General features: G+C 37.7%; 1 protein-coding gene across 2 annotated transcripts in view; it reads right to left on the bottom strand.

The window, feature by feature from the left end:
* Positions 1 to 20,759, bottom strand: part of LOC126284353 (probable ATP-dependent RNA helicase DDX56) — a 103,789-nt gene that overhangs the window by 39,364 nt on the left and 43,666 nt on the right. For both annotated transcript variants that reach the window (XM_049983230.1, XM_049983222.1), the window contains exons 7-9: positions 10,660 to 10,801; positions 6,127 to 6,227; positions 4,785 to 4,926 (exon numbers count right to left, since the gene is read on the bottom strand). In XM_049983230.1, the coding sequence (XP_049839187.1) occupies positions 4,785 to 4,926; positions 6,127 to 6,227; positions 10,660 to 10,801 (385 nt within the window). The remainder of the gene's footprint in view (positions 1 to 4,784; positions 4,927 to 6,126; positions 6,228 to 10,659; positions 10,802 to 20,759) is intronic.

The following is a 20,759-nucleotide window of genomic DNA, read 5'->3' as shown; positions in this document are numbered from 1 at the left end:
GTTGCTTTGAAGCCAGCAAGTATAGGATGGTCAGTATGATTTGGTTTATGGATCCTAAGAAGAATGTAAAAGGTGAGGGTGTATGGTTTGGATGGGTTGAAAAGTTATATGGATTGAGGCATTAGTCCTTGTGAGGAGCCTGAGGTTTTAAGGAGGGACTGCAGGTCAGTTTGAATCACAGGGATGGGATCTTGATGCCAGACGTTGTACTTAGAGGTGTCAGGCAACTGGTGGAGACCTTCACTAACATACTCCTTTCAGGCAAGTATTACAGTTGTAGATCCTTTGTCTGCTGGGAGGATACTGATAGAGCTATCAGCTTTCAGGGAACAAAGAGCCCTGAGTTCTGCAGAGGACAGATTAGGGTCATGCTGTAGGGACCTGAGAAAGGGTTGTGAAGCAATGCTGGATGTGAGGAATTCTTGGAAGGTTTATAAGGGATGATGGTGGTGAATCATATTGGGACCTTAGTCTGAACTATTCAAGGCAGTGTTCAATGTCAGGTTTGCTGTTGGAAAGGTTTTGGGATTGTGTTGCAATGTGATATTTCCAATTGATATTATGTGTGAAGGAAAATAGGTCCTTCACCAAAGCAGCATGATCAAATGCAGGTGTAGGGCTGAAAGTGAGCCTACAACTTAAGAGGAAGAGAAAGATTATAGTGATGAGGCAGAATCATATGTTGACTGCCCATCACGATGACAAAAAACTAGTTTTGATAGTTTATTTTTATGTGTGTAAGAATGCTAAACTTGAGCTGCAACTGTGAAAGATTTAGCAATTTTAAGCTCTTCACCAACACTTTGTTCTGATGCAGCCAAAGCATTTGCTGCAACCTCCAAGTCAGTGGAAAGGTGCACATTCACATCCTGAATAAATGATTCTGTATACAAAACTTTACAGTTATGAAACACTAAATTACACTTGCAAGCAAGACCCTGCAAGTCAGCAATCCATGCTGCGTAAGACTGTTCATGGTGTTTACGACACTTGAGCTATAGTCTAGTGGTAACTATGTCCATTTGATGACTGGTCTTCAGTTAACAGAGCACACAGATCACTGAAAGACAAAACATTAGAATCAAAGAGTGGCTGCAATTTCTGCACCACTTTGTACAAACAGGTGCGAGAACACAAGAGCAAATGACAACAGTTGCTCCCAAAGATCATGCAAACAGGGCTCAAGTTACAACAATTCCCAAAAGAAGTTGCGGAAATGAAAAGGGCAGAAAGCTAACAGAGAACCACATGGATAGAAAAAACGAAAGAAGCTAAACAAAAGGGGAAAACATACACTAAAAGGAAAAGTAGTGCATGGTATTAAAATAATGTAGCAGATGGCCAAGGCTGGCTGATCACGAGAATAAAAAGAAAAAAGGATGGGCCAGCCACTCTGCAACACATCAAAATCTCTAGCCTAAAAGAGGAGGCAAGATGAACACACATAATCGCCAAAAGCACAATATGCTAAGTATTTGCCACCACCTTTCTATTTGCTCCCAATACGAAAGCATTATCAGTAAACAAAATCATACTCATAGAGCAGAACACCGAATGAAAACTAACAATGAGAACAAGGTGCTATGAAGGGTCAAAATCTAATAAGCAGAATGACATGACTGAAAAAACTCATGCAATAGACTGCACAAGACAGAATCATGGCTGGCTGCCGTGACTGGATCAGCCTTGCGCTTGCCCCTGGTGGTGACTATCCACCGCAGGCTGTAGCGCCTCTGAGTCACAATCGATATCAGCTGCTGGCAGTTACATTAAAGGTGGTAACTGTGCATTGCAGGCATGCTGTTTGCTTGCACATGAATTAGCATTTAGCAACTACATACTGTTTAGTTCACACCAGTATCTGTAATATTTACAAGGTCTTATCATTGTCAGTCATCTGTATCTCAATCACGATCAACAGTTTACCTCCATGGAAAAAAAAAGTGTTTCTGGATTTTATTGAATTAAAGGCTTCTGGAATCTTCCTGAACATTGTGATATAAAATGTGTTTCATAAACCAATTGTATGAGACAAATAAGTTGCTGCGTGTAAGGTTTTAATATAAAAGCTCGAATTTTTTCACGCCTGACACGAGTAGTGAGGGTGTAGTGCAGGAAATAAACAACCTTGGATCTGCTTTACGGAAATAAAGGAACAACACAGCTGCAACTTGAAAGAATGCTGAGGATAAACTTCATGTGGCTACACACTTTCATTTCAGGTAATTGTACATATTTTGACTTGGATGGATAACTTCACAGATAAACCAAAAGCATTTAGGCTGTTTAAATGATGATGCAACTAATTTTTGCTTTTCTTCAAGTGTAAGAGCCATGAGTTCCCATACTCAGAAATGGTAATTCTTTTAGTATGCACTGCACAAAGAAGGCAGTGTCAAATTGTGTGCTATGTTCAAATACTTCCACATCATGAATAATTGCCAGTTTCTGCTGAATCTCCAGCATTCTCCTTTAGCTGGTCATAATTACACAAAACTTTCAAAATGAAGAATATGAAAGAGTGAAGAAATTTTGAGACTTAAAAAATCTTTGAAAATAATTATAATAGTCTGGACTGCAAGGCACATTTATTGAAAGATAACTGGTTTTGCTCATCACATGATAGTCCTCAGACCTAAAGTCATGTTGATGGACAATAGCTGTGTATGAAGTGTATGAAGCAGGGACTGCTGAATGATGACAGTCAACTGCAGTTTTCCATCAACATGTCTGTAGGTATGAAAATGATCATGTGACGATCAAAACCAGTCACTTGGGATCTAGACTGTTATAATTATTCTCAAAAATTGTATTTGATTAACTGATACCTCCAGTAATGTTTTCGATAATAACTGAGAATTGAAAGTCTGAACTTCTTGCAAAACACTGGATTTTCAAATCAATAACTCCCCAACAACCTCCTAGAAATTAATTGTAATAACTGACCTGGCTCTTTTGATTAACTCAATTAGCAATACTTTACACATTATAGTTACAAAAAAAAGAACAATGTTACATTAAGGTCACAATGAATGAGGATTCTCTGATCTGATCCTTTAAACAGACTGTTTATCTAGGAAATGATGTGCTACGTATATGAAAAAGAAATGTATTGTTTATGTTATAGTTTATTTAGTTTTATAAATATAGAAATTAGATTGGTTCACTCGTTCATAGGGCTGGCAGGTGAGAAGGTGCAGAAATTTTGGGACTTAAAAACCTGAAATATGTGCAAATGTATCATACGAAATTTTCTGCTCCCTTGATGATGTATGAATGAGTAAACCTGTCAAGTTATAGTGTTATAATGGTATTAAGTCATGTTATATGATGTTATTCAGGAAACTAGTGCTCCAATTATGTATTTTACATATTTGTCTGTTTCGTTTGATTCACTTCCTGTTTGAGGTATTGGTTGGGTGACGAATGGCAATGGGGGACAGAAGCCAATGTTGTGACATCAGAGCAAGAGCAAAGAGACCTCAGCACCAGTTGCAGCTAGAAGGAATAAGCCAGACGAAAGATTCCATGGACCCAATACAAATAATGCACACAAATGGAATAACAAGGTTGGATGTATATTTTTAGGCAGTCTCTTGTCGGAATTCTCTAGACAGATCTCTCATGATAGCATTTCATGAGACATCTTATGTTGAGCATCCAAGTCTGAAAATAAAGTAATTCATCAACAACTACAGTCTACTGATTTACATATAATCAGTAAACAACTGTTTTGTGTGGTGTACAATGGCTCGAAAACTGTACAGGAGAACTGCATGATCAATATAGTCACAGTTCTACACAGCATCTCTAATATATATTCAACAGGTCCACAAAAAATGGAATGCAATGAATTTGTGCACTTGAGCCTAATGGCATCATTATCTTTGATGGCACATCACGTGAACACACAGAAATTAGCGCTTGTTTGAAATTACTGACAAGCAACTACAACCTACCTAAGAATCGACTGTGAATTACTGAAATTTTCTCTGCCGGCCGATGTGGACGAGCAGTTCTAGACACTTCAGCCTGGAACCACACGACTGCTATGGTCACAGGTTCGAATCCTGCCTCGGGCATGAATGTGTGTGATGCCCTTAGGTTAGTTCGGTTTAAGTAGTTCTATGTTCTAGGGGACCGATGACCTCAGATATAAGTCCCATAGTGCTCAGAGCCGTATTTTTTTTTTTTTTTTATTTTCTCTGTCAGCAATTTACTGCAATTTGTTCAAAAATAAAATGAATAGTCACCAACTATCAGGCATGTTAGGAATTTCATAAGAGCTGGATTTCAGTTTGCAAAATGTTTAATATTTATTCTTTGTGAGCAGTCATTTTCTTAAAGTGCGGTTAGTAAAAAGCAAATTTCGGTAACAGTGTTGTTATGACAATTTCACTGGTACTGAAGGAAATATTTATTAAAAAGTGGGAATTCCTTAAAAGTAGGTTCATTAATATGGGATTTTACTTTATTACTTTTGTGATTTTACAGGTAACATTGTTTTGCTCATACAGTGGCAACCGAGCCAAAAGAAGTGGTACCTTTAATAGCATTTGGGATGATGGTTTTAATCACAATGTTTCTCAACTGATGTTCTATATTAAATTTTAAGCCTTTACTCAGTAAATTATTCCTTTGGGAGTGAATCTAAAATTTAAAGACATATATATTCTGATATTAAAAAAGTAATCTAACATTCAAAGCAAAAGATTGTATGATTGCAGGGTGAAACATTTTAAAATTTTGTTAAATATTTATCATACGCTGATAGTATTTTTTACCTTCAGTTTCTGTGAATTGAGGATTTCTTGCTTAATCTCCTTTAAACGAGCTTCTCTAACTGCAATTCTTGTGACTGCACGCCAGGCATCTTTGGCACGATATCTGAATCCTTCTACCTGCTCTAGTTTGAACTGGTATGCTCTGTGATTAAAAAAAAAAGTTTATTACACTATGTGAGATAATCATGTGCATCACTATATTATTATACAAAGTTATCAACCAATTTATTAGTCAAAGATTCCTTATACATCATGTAAATAAAATAGAAAGAAACTTCCACATGGGAAAAATATATTAAAAACAAAGATTCCAAGACTTACCAAGCGGGAAAGCGCCGGTAGATAGGCACAATGAATAAAACACACAAACACACACACAGAATTTCGAGCTTTCGCAACCGGCGGCTGCTTCATCAGGAAAGAGGGAAGGAAAAGGAAAGATGAAAGGATGTGGGTTTTAAGGGAGAGGGTAAGGAGTCATTCCAATCCTGGGAGCGGAAAGACTTACCTTAGGGGGAAAAAGGATAAGTATATACTCTCTCTCGCGCGCACACACACACACACACACACACACACACACACACACACACACATATCCATTCATACATACACAGACACAAGCAGACATATTTAAAGGCCTTTAAATATGTCTGCTTGTGTCTGTGTATGTATGGATGGATATGTGCGTGTGTGTGTGTGTGTGTGTGTGTGTGTGTGTGTGTGTGCGCGCGCGCGCGAGTATATACCTATCCTTTTTTCCCCCTAAGGTAAGTCTTTCCGCTCCCGGGATTGGAATGACTCCTTACCCTCTCCCTTAAAACCCACATCCTTTCATCTTTCCTTTTCCTTCCCTCTTTCCTGATGAAGCAGCCGCCGGTTGCGAAAGCTCGAAATTCTGTGTGTGTGTTTTATTCATTGTGCCTATCTACCGGCGCTTTCCCGCTTGGTAAGTCTTGGAATCTTTGTTTTTAATATATTCCTTATACATCTCATGATTACAAATCAAAGGAGTAATTTAACTGGCAAAACTGATACTTCTTATGAACTCTGCCAAAAGCACAACAGTTAGATCAATTTACCTTCAACACAACACAATTAGTGAAGAATATACATAAAAGACAGCCCCCTCTGAGTAGGAAGTGCCCTACAGAAATGAAGCCCATTTACTGAAAAACAAACACACCAACTTTTAACTGCAGATAACTAAGAAATGCTACCACTTTCTTTTCACTTATCAACTGTGTTTGTTATAAACTGTTTCTGTTGCCAAATGAGTGACTTGATATTTATGTAGTTACGGAGTAAAATGCTTCTTTGCAATGCTTTCCCCCCCACAACTTACTTCAATATATTATTATTGTCTCCACAGCTTTTTTGAAGAAATTGTTCAACTTCTTGCATCAGTGGTCTTTCCTTAATACTCACAAAAGATAAAGCTGTGCCCTGCAAAGTAAAAGCAAACATATTAAATAAACTAACATAAAATTTACACAGAGCACAAAAAGTAAATGACTTGGTTAAAAATGTGTAACACTTATTTCAAATTGTGTAAACTGTAAAACATGCAACTATAAACTGGTAGATCTGAGATGACATTAACAGAACATCTGACACTGAGAAATGATGATAAATTTAGCACTGTTGAGTTGATCTGTTCTTGTATTACATTGTCACAAGGATCAAACCAGACAGGGATTTGAACTCTGATTCTCCCACATATGAATCCAACATATTAACCCCTCCATTGTCACCCCATTTTCCATGTTTTGACTTGCAGGCAAGAACTGCTCAAGAAGGGGAGGGGGTGTTTGGGGAGTTTATGAGATGAAGGACAAACATGAATAAAGCCTATGTTAAGGGGCACCTGCAACTGCCTCTAATACCATCACAGTACAAATACAATACCACATGCAGGCACAGATGTTACAACTTAAGCAGTTTATAGAACAATTAACAGTATGAAATTTTGGTGCAAACATCTATATAACAAACATTGTGCATTTCTTGCATATTACATCATAGATGTAGAGGAACTGAAAAGAGGGAATAAAATCGATAAACACCCTTCAGTAATATTACATAAAACACAACTTAGCTTCAACTCAGTTATATACAAATGTGCTTCATTTTCGAGTTTTTGTGAAACGTGGACTCTTATAGCCACGTAGAATATTAAAAATATAACTTTTATATCATCTGATGCAGGAAAACAAACATTCAGAAAGAAACAGTGAAAGAGAAAAGAAACATCACTATAGAGGCATTTATTTGGGAAATACGAGTAACTTCTGTCAACTGTTGTTTATTTATATTAGAACAGTGTACTTACTTACTAAATCACTCGATAAAAAATGACATTTTTGAGGCCATTCCTTTCACATTTATAACAAAAGTAAAATGCAATTATTATCAACTATTTCCAAATGCTGTTAAAAAGTGCCCCTTTACACACACACACACACACACACACACACACACACACACACACACACACACACCAGTTTAGGAATACACAGGATATAAGTGTTTGAAAACAATTTGCACCCTTCAATGACAATTTGAAATATTAAATCAGAGGGGTCCTTCAAAGCACTTCATCACATACTGAGTAAATGTCAGTGTTCATCTGTTTGCAATACTCAGTGCCGAAAACAGGTGCTTAATATTATTTACTGTACCAACTTAATATCAAATTAAGAAACAATGTGATACATAAACCCATTTATAGAACAGTAGATTACAATCATTTCACAGGCTCCTACTTTATTTGCATGTTTTAAATTTACCTATTTCCATGTCTATTTAACCAAGTTTTCTTCCACAAAATCATGCTCTAAATGGTCTTGTTATCTACTTTAAAATGGTCTAGTGTGAAATGTTCATCCTGCAGTTAGTGGCCCAGACACTGAGTCTCACCATTCTCACACACAAAATCTTTAGCCTCACCACACTTGCACAGAACATCTACTTTGCCCAGAAGGCCAAACTTCTGCAAGCTGATCTTATGGCAATACACTCACACACTCATTCTGGTCAAAGTTTGCAATGCAGGTTAGGGGACCTTACTGCCAGAGGCCAACTCTTTGCTTGGGAAGATGTTAAGAGTTCTCCAGGTCTGTTCTCTCTTCTGCCAGTGCTTCTGATAGGCACCCATGAGAACCTGTGTTCTTTGCATAAAGGGATTATTGGGCCATATGGGTCTCCTGATGGTGGTGCTCTATGCATTCGGTGATATGAGTTCATTTCCAGCTTTGTCCTCTCCACATGTGATTCAAAGTCCTGGCACATGTGAGTGCATGCAATGCTGACGAATCGTAGACCTTTTACATATGTCAAATTCGACATCCTGTTGCAATTAGTACAGACTCCTTCCTTCACTGTGATGTCCACATTCTTCATGCAAGCAGAGGTGCTCCAGAGAGAGGGAGCACCTTGGCACACAATGCTATAACTGACATCTACAACAGCCGTAGTTTAACACCTTGGGTCTGCTCATCATTGACCTAATAATGTTGTTCTTGACACAGAAACTGGCTCTGGAGTCAAGGCAATGTTCTAAACTTCAGGAAGTGATCCATGGTCATGGCTAGAGATTTAGGCTGTGAACAGTGCTGGAGTCACCCATCTCAGCTTGTCACATTGGGTTCTCATGATGATTACCAAGATGAAAAGTGCCAACCTGCATCTAGCCGGGGTTTCACTTCAGATGGTTAGCATCATAACAGATAGAGCATGTTCAACGTTAGTCTGTCAGTTTCTTATCTCTTCTACTGATGAGAAGCTCTAATGTGGAGCTGCCACTCCAGCATATATGAATTACTTGATGTCATTTGGTATTGGCTGGTCATTTGTGTACATGCCGTACAGTACTGGCACCAAGATGCTTCCTCGAAGTGTGCCTTTCGTCTCTATCCTCCGCCTACTGTTCTTTCCCCATAAAAGTTGACATAAAATGTCCTGCAATGGAGAACCACCAACAGAGGATGCCATACAGCGGTCTTGCATCAGATCGTATAATTTAATCACTGACTTTTGGTGAGTGACAGTGTCGTATACAACTGGTAGGTCAATGAGGCCACTCCAGTGATCTTCTTTTGTTGAGGCCCATCCTCCATGTATTGCTTCACATTTATTAGCTGTCCATTAAATCATTTTCCTAGAGTGTAAGCCCACTCAATGGTATATGAATTTCTCTTATATGATGTTTTTGATGTGAAGCAATGTCAGACAAGATATCTCAGAGCTGTGAAACAGGTCAGAAACTTTTTCCATCATTTGACTGTTCCCCCAGTTTTGATGATGAGACCACTTTGGCCTTCCTCCATGTATTCAGGATATTTAAGTCTGTAACACAGGTTTTCGTCACAAACAAGAGTCATTTATGCAGTCCTAAGCTGCCAATTTGTTCTACACACAGTTCATCAATGCCAGCTGCTCTGGTGGCTCTTATGTCACAGATCACAAATTCTGCCTCAGACATGAGGAATGTTTTCATGAGAAAATGGTTTTCAGTCTACAGAGACCATGCTTGGCACTCCTGAGCTGTCTTACTGTTGGTTCTGTCTTTCAGCACTTGGTTTGCAGCTTAAGTGTTGAAACTGTCCATCACACATTTACACAAAATACAATGGCAGGTCTTTTATACAGAAGAATCAAATAAGGCAGATCTCATTTTTAAGACATTCATTATTTTTAGAGCCTCAAAGCTCTGAAACTCTCTCGCATTGCTAAGAAGGGTTTATTTAAAGTACTGAGCTCATGATCATGGCCAATGGGATTAAGTCTTGGTACAGCACCAGCTTTGAACATCACTTTGATTACCTTCCACGTACATCAGATCTACATACCATATACCATCCTACTAGGACCGAATAGTAATTAAGCCTGGGACCTATGGATTCGCAGACTGACATTTACTCTCTCAGCTGCTGACCTACACTGAAGACATAAAGCAAGAAGCATTTATTATTGTGGATAGGAATTGCAAGCACGGCTAAATTAAGGCCAGATATAATTAGACAATCTCTCTTATAAACTGTCCAAAGGCAATCCTCTGTCACCAGATTCAAATTAAACTGAGCAGAAAAGACAAAATCTAAACTCATCTACAGAACCTTCCCCAAACAAGTTTACCAAGAATTTCTACATTAATAGACAAGGAAATCTACACTTTCAATGCTGACTTCAGGCTAAATTTTTCAGGAACTGTAATGCTTTTTTTTTCTTTGTGTGTGTGTGTGTGTGTGTGTGTTTTACTACTTCTAGTAATACTGTCATCTACACAAAAGTGAAAAGGAAAATCAAAACAACTGTATCAGAATTTCTAGTTGCTGTAAGGGATGGCAGCAAGCCTTAAATGTAAATACAGGCAAAGTTATGCACAAAATCATGAACAGAAAGAACTCCATTGGAGACTGAATTAAAATAAATATCTGAAAGTCCATGACAGTGACCACATAATAAAATTCTACTGACACTATTGCACAGCAGAAATTTGATGAAACCCTAATTTACAAATCATACCACCTACAGCAAATACCAGAGAGTTTCATCAAAACATTAATGTTTCCGAAAAATCACTGAAAAGCCTTCAGATTTAAAAAAATGTGGATGAGAAATGTCTTGGCAGGTTAAAGAAAAACAGTGAGTATAAACTAAAGTATTTTATCTTCAATTTTTAAATCACAATATGATTTTGTTCTGAATATTGCACCTCATCAATTTCCTAGTGGAAACCTTCAGTGTTTCAGATAAATTAATTCATGTATAGAAGCACGCAAGCAATTATGTCATGCATTACATATCAATGATGTAGTAACTCAAAAGCTTTTTTTATAAACATTAAAATCAAAACCACATAATAATAATATTGTACCTGATTTGTTCCTCGAGCAGTGCGACCAGCTCTATGGATATATGAGTTTACATCAAGAGGGAAGTCAAAGTTAATAACATTGGAAACATACTGGAAGTCTATTCCTCTTGAAACACCTGACTCTTTATCTTTCTTCCTTTTGCTGAAATTATAAAATATAAAATTATGTGCATACATTCAAGTACAATGCCTTCTCAGAAAATATTTCAAACACCAAGTGTGTTTGCTTATCACTTTAAATCTATGATAATGTGATATTCCTACATTCCTTCTTAAAGGCAATGACTAGTGAACATACTACCAAGTGCTAAATACAGAATTGACGGGCTCGGCAGTAAACAATGGTAAAGGACAGTCTACGAGAAACAGAGATATTAATTGTAAAATGTCAGGATGACATGTTTCATTCATATTAGTAAAATGCTCTACAAACAACTGATAGATGGCATCACTTTGCCAAATTTCAGACTTCGCTGGATCACTACCCAAAAAAGTTGTAGTAGGACTTATCCTTAAAATGAATAGCTAGATGCTTCTTTTTTAATTAAGGATTGGAAGTTTACCAGGCTTTAATCTTGTCTTTAGGATCCTACAAGTAGCGGCAATGATGACGCAGACACTAAACATGTTAATGATCAACAGAGCATATAGAAAGAATGAAAGAGGCTAAAATGTTGCAGTGTGCAAGAGCAGATGAAGAAAAAAAGGAATGAAGGAAAGCGGTATGTACAAAGTACAGAGGTAAGGGTAATGTTGTTGAAGGAAAAAGGACAGACCCGCCATGCAAATGCCCTAAAAAATGTTTCCAGCTTGTCAATGAAGTACATAAACAAACAATATTCCAAATTATCTGGGAAATGAATTACTACGATACCCAAAATTCTTACCTACAAGGTTGCTTGTGATCAAAAACTGTTATCCAAAAGAAGACTAAGGTATCTAGACACAGTCTAACAATTATATATACAGTGAAAACTGTCAGAAAGGATATCATTGTTTGCACAGTTGCATTCCTTAACATTCACGGACTTCAGAAAAATAGAGGGTGAGTAGAGAATATCATGAAATGATTGAAAAATTGTGCCATTTCACCTACTTCTGATGGCAGAGATAAGCAGACCAGTCATTCTAGAAAATATTCAAAAGAAAGCATTTATTGATGAACTTCCAAAGTACAGGAGTCATCCCAGTCGAAAAGATTCATCGCAAGAGCACTAAAGTATGGAATATTCCTGCAGCTCTGTTATGACAAGTACGTCAAGGAATGTTAGTCGGCAAGCAAAAGTTCTATTTCTATAGACAAATTTCGATGAATATTTACTGAGGAATTCAATATAAGTTTCAAGATGCCTAAAATGGACACCTGTCAACAATGTGATTCAATTTATGTAGCAATCAAGCATGCTGAGAACTGTAAAAACAAAACTGTACTATATTCATTGTGAATAAAGCAGGAGATTCATTATCAAAAAGCAGAAGCTGGGTAATCTGCAATATGTGAAGCAATGAAAGTAGCAAAACAAAATCAAAATTATCATGTAATCACGTTTGATTTGCAACAGACACTACCCACGCCTAATCTGACTGGGTCAACGTTTTATAAGCATAAAATATTGGTGCTGTAATTTTAGGATTGGGGAGAAGAGAAGTTTGTGACACAACCTGACTAGAAGAAGGGATCGGTTGGTAGGACATGTGTTGAGGCATCAAGGGATCACCAATTTAGTACTGGAGGGCAGTATGGAGGGTAAAAATCGTAGAGGCAGACCAAGAGATGAATACACTAAGCAGATTCAGAAGGATGAAGGTTGCAGTAGGTACTGGGAGATGAAGAAGCTTGCACAGGATAGAGCAGCATGGAGAGCTGCACCAAACCAGTCTCAGGACTGAAGACCACAACAACAACAACAACAACAACAACAACAATTTTAGTGTCCATTATTGTGCAGATAGCCAAGGACATGTTTTTCTCTGAGGTGAAGCAACAGCTAAAAGGGGACCAGTTGAAATAGCAGGCTGTTTAAAGACGTGTTTCAAAAAGAAAGCCATCAAAGGTGAAAAGTTGATTGCGTTTTCCGACAGCTGTAGTGGATAAAACAAGAATTGGACCTTAGTGGCATTTTGGCTCTACCTGTTAAAGTCTGGTTGTTTCAGATACATTGAGCACACCTTTCCTCAGGCTGGACATAGCTGGCTACCTAGTGACAGAGACTTTTTTCTCAGGTGGAGAAAAACGTCACCTCACATTATTAAAGTGTTTATGCACTTTATCACTGGGAAGTAATCCTAAGAACATCCCAGCGAAATAAGCCATTCAAGGTAACTCATATGACTCAAGAGTGTTTCTGCAGCTTCTCTGCACTGAAACGGCTACTCCATAAACCACAAGCATCAACTGCTCAAAGCAAAATCAATATTAGGAATTGCATTCAACTCATATTTTCTGCTGAGCTACAAAGTCCCACCCCAACATTAATGTTCAGTGATACATACAATGGTAGCCTAGAATCTGTTGCCCTATCAAAACATGGAAGACCTGCAAGCAGTTCTTTCCTCACAGAGCCTAAACTGAAATAATTTGGACCTCTTCCTACTAAAGGAGATAAGCTAAGAGACATTCTCTCAAGCTTAAAATGGATACCTCCTGTATATCATTATTGGTATGACTCACTCCAACCAGAAGCAGGGTACTGCCCTTCAGCAAAAAGAAGGTGAAGAAGAAGGATAGACAATCATGTAATGAGAAAACAATGTTTTAAGTAAAATAACAATGTTAAGTCAATGCATTGAGAATAAAATGTTTTCACGTAAAAAATGTTAAGAAAGTGTGTTGAGACTACAGTGTTTCGAGTAAATAATGTTAAGTACATGTTTCTGAAATTTTGAAATTTTTTTTTCAAATTGATATTACATACTAAACATATGTAACTATTGACACTGTGTAATAAAGCAATGCTGCACCTGAATGAAAAAAAATTATTTTGTATGTATTTCAGATGTCTGATTTATGGGATTTTATTAAAATATTTGTGGTGTGTTTTCTCAGAACTACTGATTTGTCCCTTACCATTTTTAAATGCCGAGTCCTTCAATTTTCAAGTACAGTGATCTACAGTGCCTTTACTATAAGGTAAGTCCCTCACAGTTCTATTTTAGGCCAATTCCGGGCATATGTTATATAAACAATTGTTTAATTCTCTTTACTTTGTTCAAAGTTTGTTTAGGATTGACAGCTATGAATAATGCAGTGGGGTAAGGCTCCTGAGAAAGGCATGGCATGCATTCAGCCTGTCTCACGAGACCTATAGCTGCAGCAACCACCCACAGTTGCCAAACATTCACCTCCCACCACTACAACATTTGCTACTTGCACTATACTTCAGATTCAAACAGCATGTTGTCCTGTGGTCTCAGTCTGTTCCTGCTGAGATTTTGTTTGTTTTCATTTCTTACAGTTGTGATACCTGTTATTACTATTGCTCATTGTGTGATACTGAACAATATCACGAAGCAAGATCATCAAATGTTATTTAGTGGAACTGTTAGATGTCTTTCTCTTGGCCAGCAGGTTGCTGTTGGTCAGTTACATGTTCCATAGATCATTTGAACAATTCTTTTATCAAAATCATTTGGAACGAGCCAATTTACTGGATATATATACATGATTAGTGTTAACATTAATGAACTGAACATCCAAAATCAGCATGGCATAAAAAAAAACCACACGCACGCACACACACACACACACACACACACACACACACACACACACACACACACACACACACACAATAAATAACTACTGCCACCACACAATCAAAGATGACTGATGTCAGAAGTTATCAGTAGTGAATACTAATTTCTAACAAGTGAGTAAATGGTAAAGTGAGTGCTCCTCTAACCTCACATCGCACACAAAAGTTTTCCCAACAGGTGATTCATCTGGCGGACTTGGTCCTTTTGACAAGTAAACAAAAGGTGCTTGAGAAAATTTTAAGTAAGTTCTGTCCCATCCTCTATTACAGAAATGACTGGAAGTAGTGAAAATAGATATTAAATAAGATCTGCCCCAGACTCTATTAGAGAAACAACTGGATGCAATGAAGAATATGCTTTAATGAAAGATATCAGTGCAAAACATTTAGCTGCTCATGCAATAAAGAAAGGGACGACATTTGAATGTGACACCACACAGGCTAATGATTTTCACACTCTCAACAATTTTAAAGAGAAATTACAACTGCCAGATATCATTGCCATGAAATCAGATAAAAACAACAGTACTTTTGTACAAGTGTTGTTATGTGGATAAATTTAATGATTTCCTGAGTCCCAGATGGTTCTAGGTTCTTCCTAAAGATCCTACTAAACTTTTCAAAGGTGATACTAAATGTGTAGCGAACTCACGTAAAAGCATGTTTTCTAATTTTGAATCAAAGCTGACAATTACTACGTCCTAAACTACATAAGCAAGGTCTTCCCATTCATACAGTTATATTATCGTTCACTGCTCCACCTTACAAACTTACTAGTACATTGCACACCTTAATTAAAAGCAAGACTAAATTCAAATCAAAGTGTGGTATTTCAAATTAAATGGATTTTGTAAATAAGAAGTCTACCTATCTCACATAGTGCTAAACTAGTATCCTTTATTGTTTACAGTTTGTTTTCCAACACACCAATATGGTAATGTGTTGATATTCTGACAGAGCTGATGTTCAGATCTAATATCAACCCTGTGGAACTGAATGACTTAAGACTGGACCTACTCAGACATTTTTAGCACAAAACTATTTCCAGTTCCAAGGTACTCTGTGCAAACAGTTAGATGGCTTAGCTATGGGGATCCATCTTCGTCCACTTTTGACTGAAATTTTCATGAACCCATTCTGAAAAACATTTTTTGAGTAAGGAACCTTAAGGTGCAAATATTAAATACTGACTGAGATATGTAGAAGATGTACTTTGTATGTGGAGAGGCACTACAACCAAGCTTAACACATTTTCACATAACTTAAACAGTCAACATAAAAATATTCAGTTCACAATGAACACCGGCTACAAATCTGTAAACTTCCTACATCTCATTATTGACATCATAACACAGACACATTGTTTGAAAATTTATAGAAAAGCTGCAATTGATCACAACACCCAGTAAGACACGAACATGCAGCTTCCACCCAACAAGGAACAAAAATTTCACATCGAACAAAAAGTTCAATAAAATTCATTGACTCAACCAATGACTACAACCCTGTCCTGAATGACCACATCTTGCCACAGAACCAAAAAATGAAAATTATACCCCTTATCCATGCTCCCTTGCTGCCCCTTCCACTGTCAGCAGGAAGCGGTGTACAACACCATACTTAGGAAGATATCAGAGTGTAGCAAAAACACTGAAGTCTTATGACTAGAGGATTTCCTACCATGTCAAGCACACAAAAGCCAAGTTCTATATTGGCCAACCAGGCAGAGACATAGCAACTAGGCTAGCTGAACATTAATACAGCTGAAGGTCACAGAATTATGATTCCACACTTGCTGAACATGTACTTAGTGAGAGCCACAACTACTACCCACAGTCCCATGTCCTCCTCTTAGCAAATAAAGGCCTAAAACTCAACCTGTTGGAAGCCTTGGAAATCAACATACTTCTAGTCCAAAGGCCTGATTTAATGTTAAATCACCGAACACAGCTTAAAACTTCCCCTCTTCTAAACTTCACACAATCCTCTCAGTTTGTCATTACTTCCCACATTGTCTATTCCTCCAATTTCCAGAGAAGAATCAGTTAACATGAGTAAGCAGCTTTAACTCTGTCCCTCTGTTGTTTGACCAGTGAGCGAGAGAGACAACAAGTCCAAAGTAGATTTCAAGCAAAACATCTGTCTCTATTTATAAGGTCACTTCTGTTGATAAGACACCTACTACTGGATAGCAAAAGGAGGAAATGACTGACTGGTTTCAGAGTCACATTGTTGAAATATGTGATAATCTCAAAAATTTGAAGCTTATCACACAATAAACCGTGATTCATCAGATATGAAATCGACAAGGTGGCAAAATCACATGTGGTTATGGTAATTAAGATGCCACTTTGTCACTGTCATTTCATCCCAACAGAACTGATATAGGCCCATACTTAAAGTTCAGTTACCAGTAATAATAAAATAATTACTTGTCTGCAGGTGAGACACTCAGCAATGCAGCTTTTAAGAAAGTTATCTCTGAAGAGTGGAAGAAAGCCATGAATCATAAGCAGTGCTTCAAGGAAAAAACATAACAAAATTAGGCAATTTAATAAAGTTTGTAGATTAAGAGATTGTGTTGTTAAATAACACAAATACAAGTTTCAATTTATCATTTGCGACTGTGACAAAAATAATGTAATTAGGTCTTTTCCATTATCAACACATAAAAGATGCCCTTGACAGTTCGGGGGGTGCACTACACAAAGGAAGCAGCTATTCCGGATAGCAGAGTACATGTTGAGTGCACATGAGGGTTTTTTAAGCTAGGCAGTAGTTTGAGGCACTTGGATGAACATTCGACAGTTTTTATGCACCATGGAAAGCCAAATGGCTTTTGGAATATACACACTTCAACTGTCATAATTTTATCAGTAAGCTGTCAAAATCTTTGTAATAAAGTTCCTGAATTTACTGCTCTCCAAGAAGTCTCTCACAATCAAATAATTCTCTGGAACAAGAACTGGCTGGAACAGGATGGATTCATTGCTATTGACAAAATAATGCCTCTATTGATGTTGAAGTTGAGTGTGACAGTGAAGTTATCTGGCTGCATATAGGTGAAACCAAGTTAATTGTTGGATTTTTTAGCAGCCACCAGATTCTACTGTGACAGTTCTAGAGTCATTCAGAGAAAATTTAACCTACCAATTATAGACTGAGATGTTTATGAATTCATTGTGAGGACACAGACAGACAGTCACACGATATGCTTTAGAGAAAATTTTCTGAAAACTGTCTTGAGCAGCTAGCTCAACTGCCTATACACAATGATAATATCTTGGACCTTGCAGCTACAAATAGGCCAGACCTTATCGAGAATGTCAACATAGAAATGGGGACAATCATCATACCATTATACCTACTACATTTACAAAAGTCAAGAAGGTTTCTGCTAGACAGAGCAGATAAGCAGTTGTTAGCAACCCACTTAGACAGTGAACTGACATCACTTAGTTCCAGTAAGATAAATATAGTGGAATTATGGGCAAAGTTTAAGCAGATTGGAAATTGTGGTCTAAGATTTATGTGCGTAGTAAGTGGATAAAGGATAGAGAAGACCCACCACAGTAGATCTACGCACAAAGCATATGACAACTAACACTGTCACACCTTTGCAAAAGATCTGGCAGAGAACGTGAGGAAGTTCTGGTTTTACATAATATTGCTAAGTAGGTCTATGGCTTCCATTTAGTCCCTTGTTGACCAGTCGGGTGTGGCAGCAAAATGAAAGCCGAAGTTTTGAACTTTATATTCAAGAAATCATTCACACAGGAGAATCAAGCAAATGTACCATTATTTGAATATCACACAGACTCCTATATGGACAACATAGTAATAAGCACGCATGGCGCAGACAAACAACTGAAAGATTTGAAAGCAAATAAACCAGCAGGTCTGGATGGAATCCCAATTCGATTTCACAAAGAGTACTCTAAGGCATTGGCCCCTTACCTAGCCTGCATTTACCATGAATCTCTCACCCAGCACAAAGTCCCAAGGGACAAGAAAAAAGCACAGGTGAGTATAGTATGTAAGAAAGGTAACAGAATGGACCCACCAAATTACAGACCAATATCTGTAACTTCTGTCTGCTGCAGAATTCTTGTAAATGTTCTCTTTTCAAATATAATAAACTTTCTAGGGACTGAGAAGCTTACATCCACAAATCAGCATGGTTTTAGAAAGCATCACTCGTGCAAAACTCAGTTTGCCCTATTCTCACATGATATACTGCGGACAATGGGTAAAAGGCCACAGGCAGATTCCATATTTCTAGAGTCCTGGAAAGCATTTGATGCAGTGCCCCATTGCAGGCTTTTAATGAAGGTACAAGCATATGGAATAAGTTCACAGATATGTGAGTGGCTTGAAGACTTCTTAAGTAATAGAACCCATTAAGTTGTCCTCTACAGTGAATGTTCATCAGAGACAAGGCTAACGTCAGAAATGCCACAACGAGGTGTGATAGGGCTGATGATGTTCTCTCTACACATAAATGATTTGGCTGACAGGGTTGGCAGCAATCTGCAGTTGTTTGCTGATGATCCTGTGGTGTACAGTAAAGTGTCAAAGGTGAGTGACTATAGGAAGATACAAGATGACTTGCACAAAATTTCCCGTAGATGTGATGAATGGCAGCTGACTCAAAAGGTGGAAAAATATAATTTATTGCAGATGAGTAGGAAGAAATAACCTGTAATGTTCGAATACAGTTTTACTAGAATCGTGCTTGACACAGTCAAGTTGTTTAAATACCTAGGTGTAACTTTGCAAAGTAATATGAAATGGAACAAGCATGAGAGAACTGCAGTAGGGAAGGCAAATGGTCAACTTCGGTTTATTAAGAATTTTAGAAAAGAGTGGTTCACCTGTAAAGTAAGTAGACTGCATACAGGACACTGATGTGACCTATTCTTGAATATTGCTTGAGAGTTTGGAATCCATACCAGGTCAAATTCAAGGAAGGTATAGCAGCAATTCAGGGGCAGGCTGCTAGATTTGTTACCCGTAGGTAATGGGAGATGATGAAGCTTGCACAGGATAGAGTAGCATGGAGAGCTGCATCAAACCAGTCTCAGGACTGAAGACCACAACAACAACAACAGGTTTGAATAACAAGTAAGTGTTATGGAGATGCTTCAGGAACTGAAATGGGAATCCCTGAGGTCAAGGAACTCAAATGGGAATCCCTAGAGGGAAGCCAATGTTCTTTTCAAGAAACACTATTGAGAACATTTAGAGAACCAGCAATTGGTTGCCAAACGATTCTACTGCCGCCAACATACATTACGCCTAAGGACCATGAAGATACAACACATTAGAGCTCATGTGGAGGCATACGGACAGTTGTTTTCCCCTCATTCTATCTGTGGGTGGAATGGGGAAGGAAATGGCTAGTAGTGGTATAGGGTACATTCCACCATGTACCGCAAGGTGGCTTCTGGAGTATCTTCGTAGTTGTAGATGTAGGTCTAGCTGAATGTTTGGAGTGTGTTGTTTAAGCAGAGCAAACTAATATTTTCAGCAACGTAGGATAGTTGCTACATTCAGCAGAGATGCTGAGTCACAGATAGGCATAAAAAAAAAAAAAAAAAAAACACACACACACACACACACACACACACAAATGCAACTCACACACAGATCACCCCTGTCTCTGGCAGCTGCAGGCAGACTCCCATTGCTTAAACTAATATTTTCATAAGTTTTGACTGTTGTCAGCATCTGAGTCCAAATGAAGAGAGATCTATCTTACTGTTTGCTATATAACTACTGCAGTTCTGAGATAGTAAATTTTGTATTGCTTTTCTTATTTCTTCCAAATCTATATTAGTTTTCTCACCAACACAAATGGGTGTAAATTTTTCTGTTATGTTAGAGATACATAGAAACATAGAAAAATGTAATAACAGTTTAACTATAAACCTAACAATCAGAATCTCGTAATGAAACTATGTTGGTGAGCCCTGAGCTTTGACACATGTTCTGGTTCGGAGCAGATTAAAATATGACATATTCTCATGATTTTCTTCACATAATGTGCAGAACAGAGCAATATGGAGAATTGCACCAAAGTAGCCTTCAGACTGAATACCACAACAACAATGTGTTCAACTAAATTCAGTGAAACTGTTTTAGCATCACAAAAATTCATTAATGCCATCATGTAATGAATTTTTGTAAACTTTCCATATATGACATTAAAACTTTCTTGCTGTAAATAGATCTAAAATCAAAATGTGATGCACAATGACACCATTTTGTCTGTATGTTGAATAGTTTGCGAATTTGAGCAATTTGAATCAAATGTAAGAGTACATGAATGTTCTGTACCCGACA

The sequence above is a fragment of the Schistocerca gregaria genome, chromosome 1, assembly GCF_023897955.1.
Source record: "Schistocerca gregaria isolate iqSchGreg1 chromosome 1, iqSchGreg1.2, whole genome shotgun sequence".
Taxonomy (NCBI): domain Eukaryota; kingdom Metazoa; phylum Arthropoda; class Insecta; order Orthoptera; family Acrididae; genus Schistocerca; species Schistocerca gregaria.
Note: the sequence above shows the minus strand (reverse complement) of the source record. Positions and strands in the feature narration are given on the sequence as shown.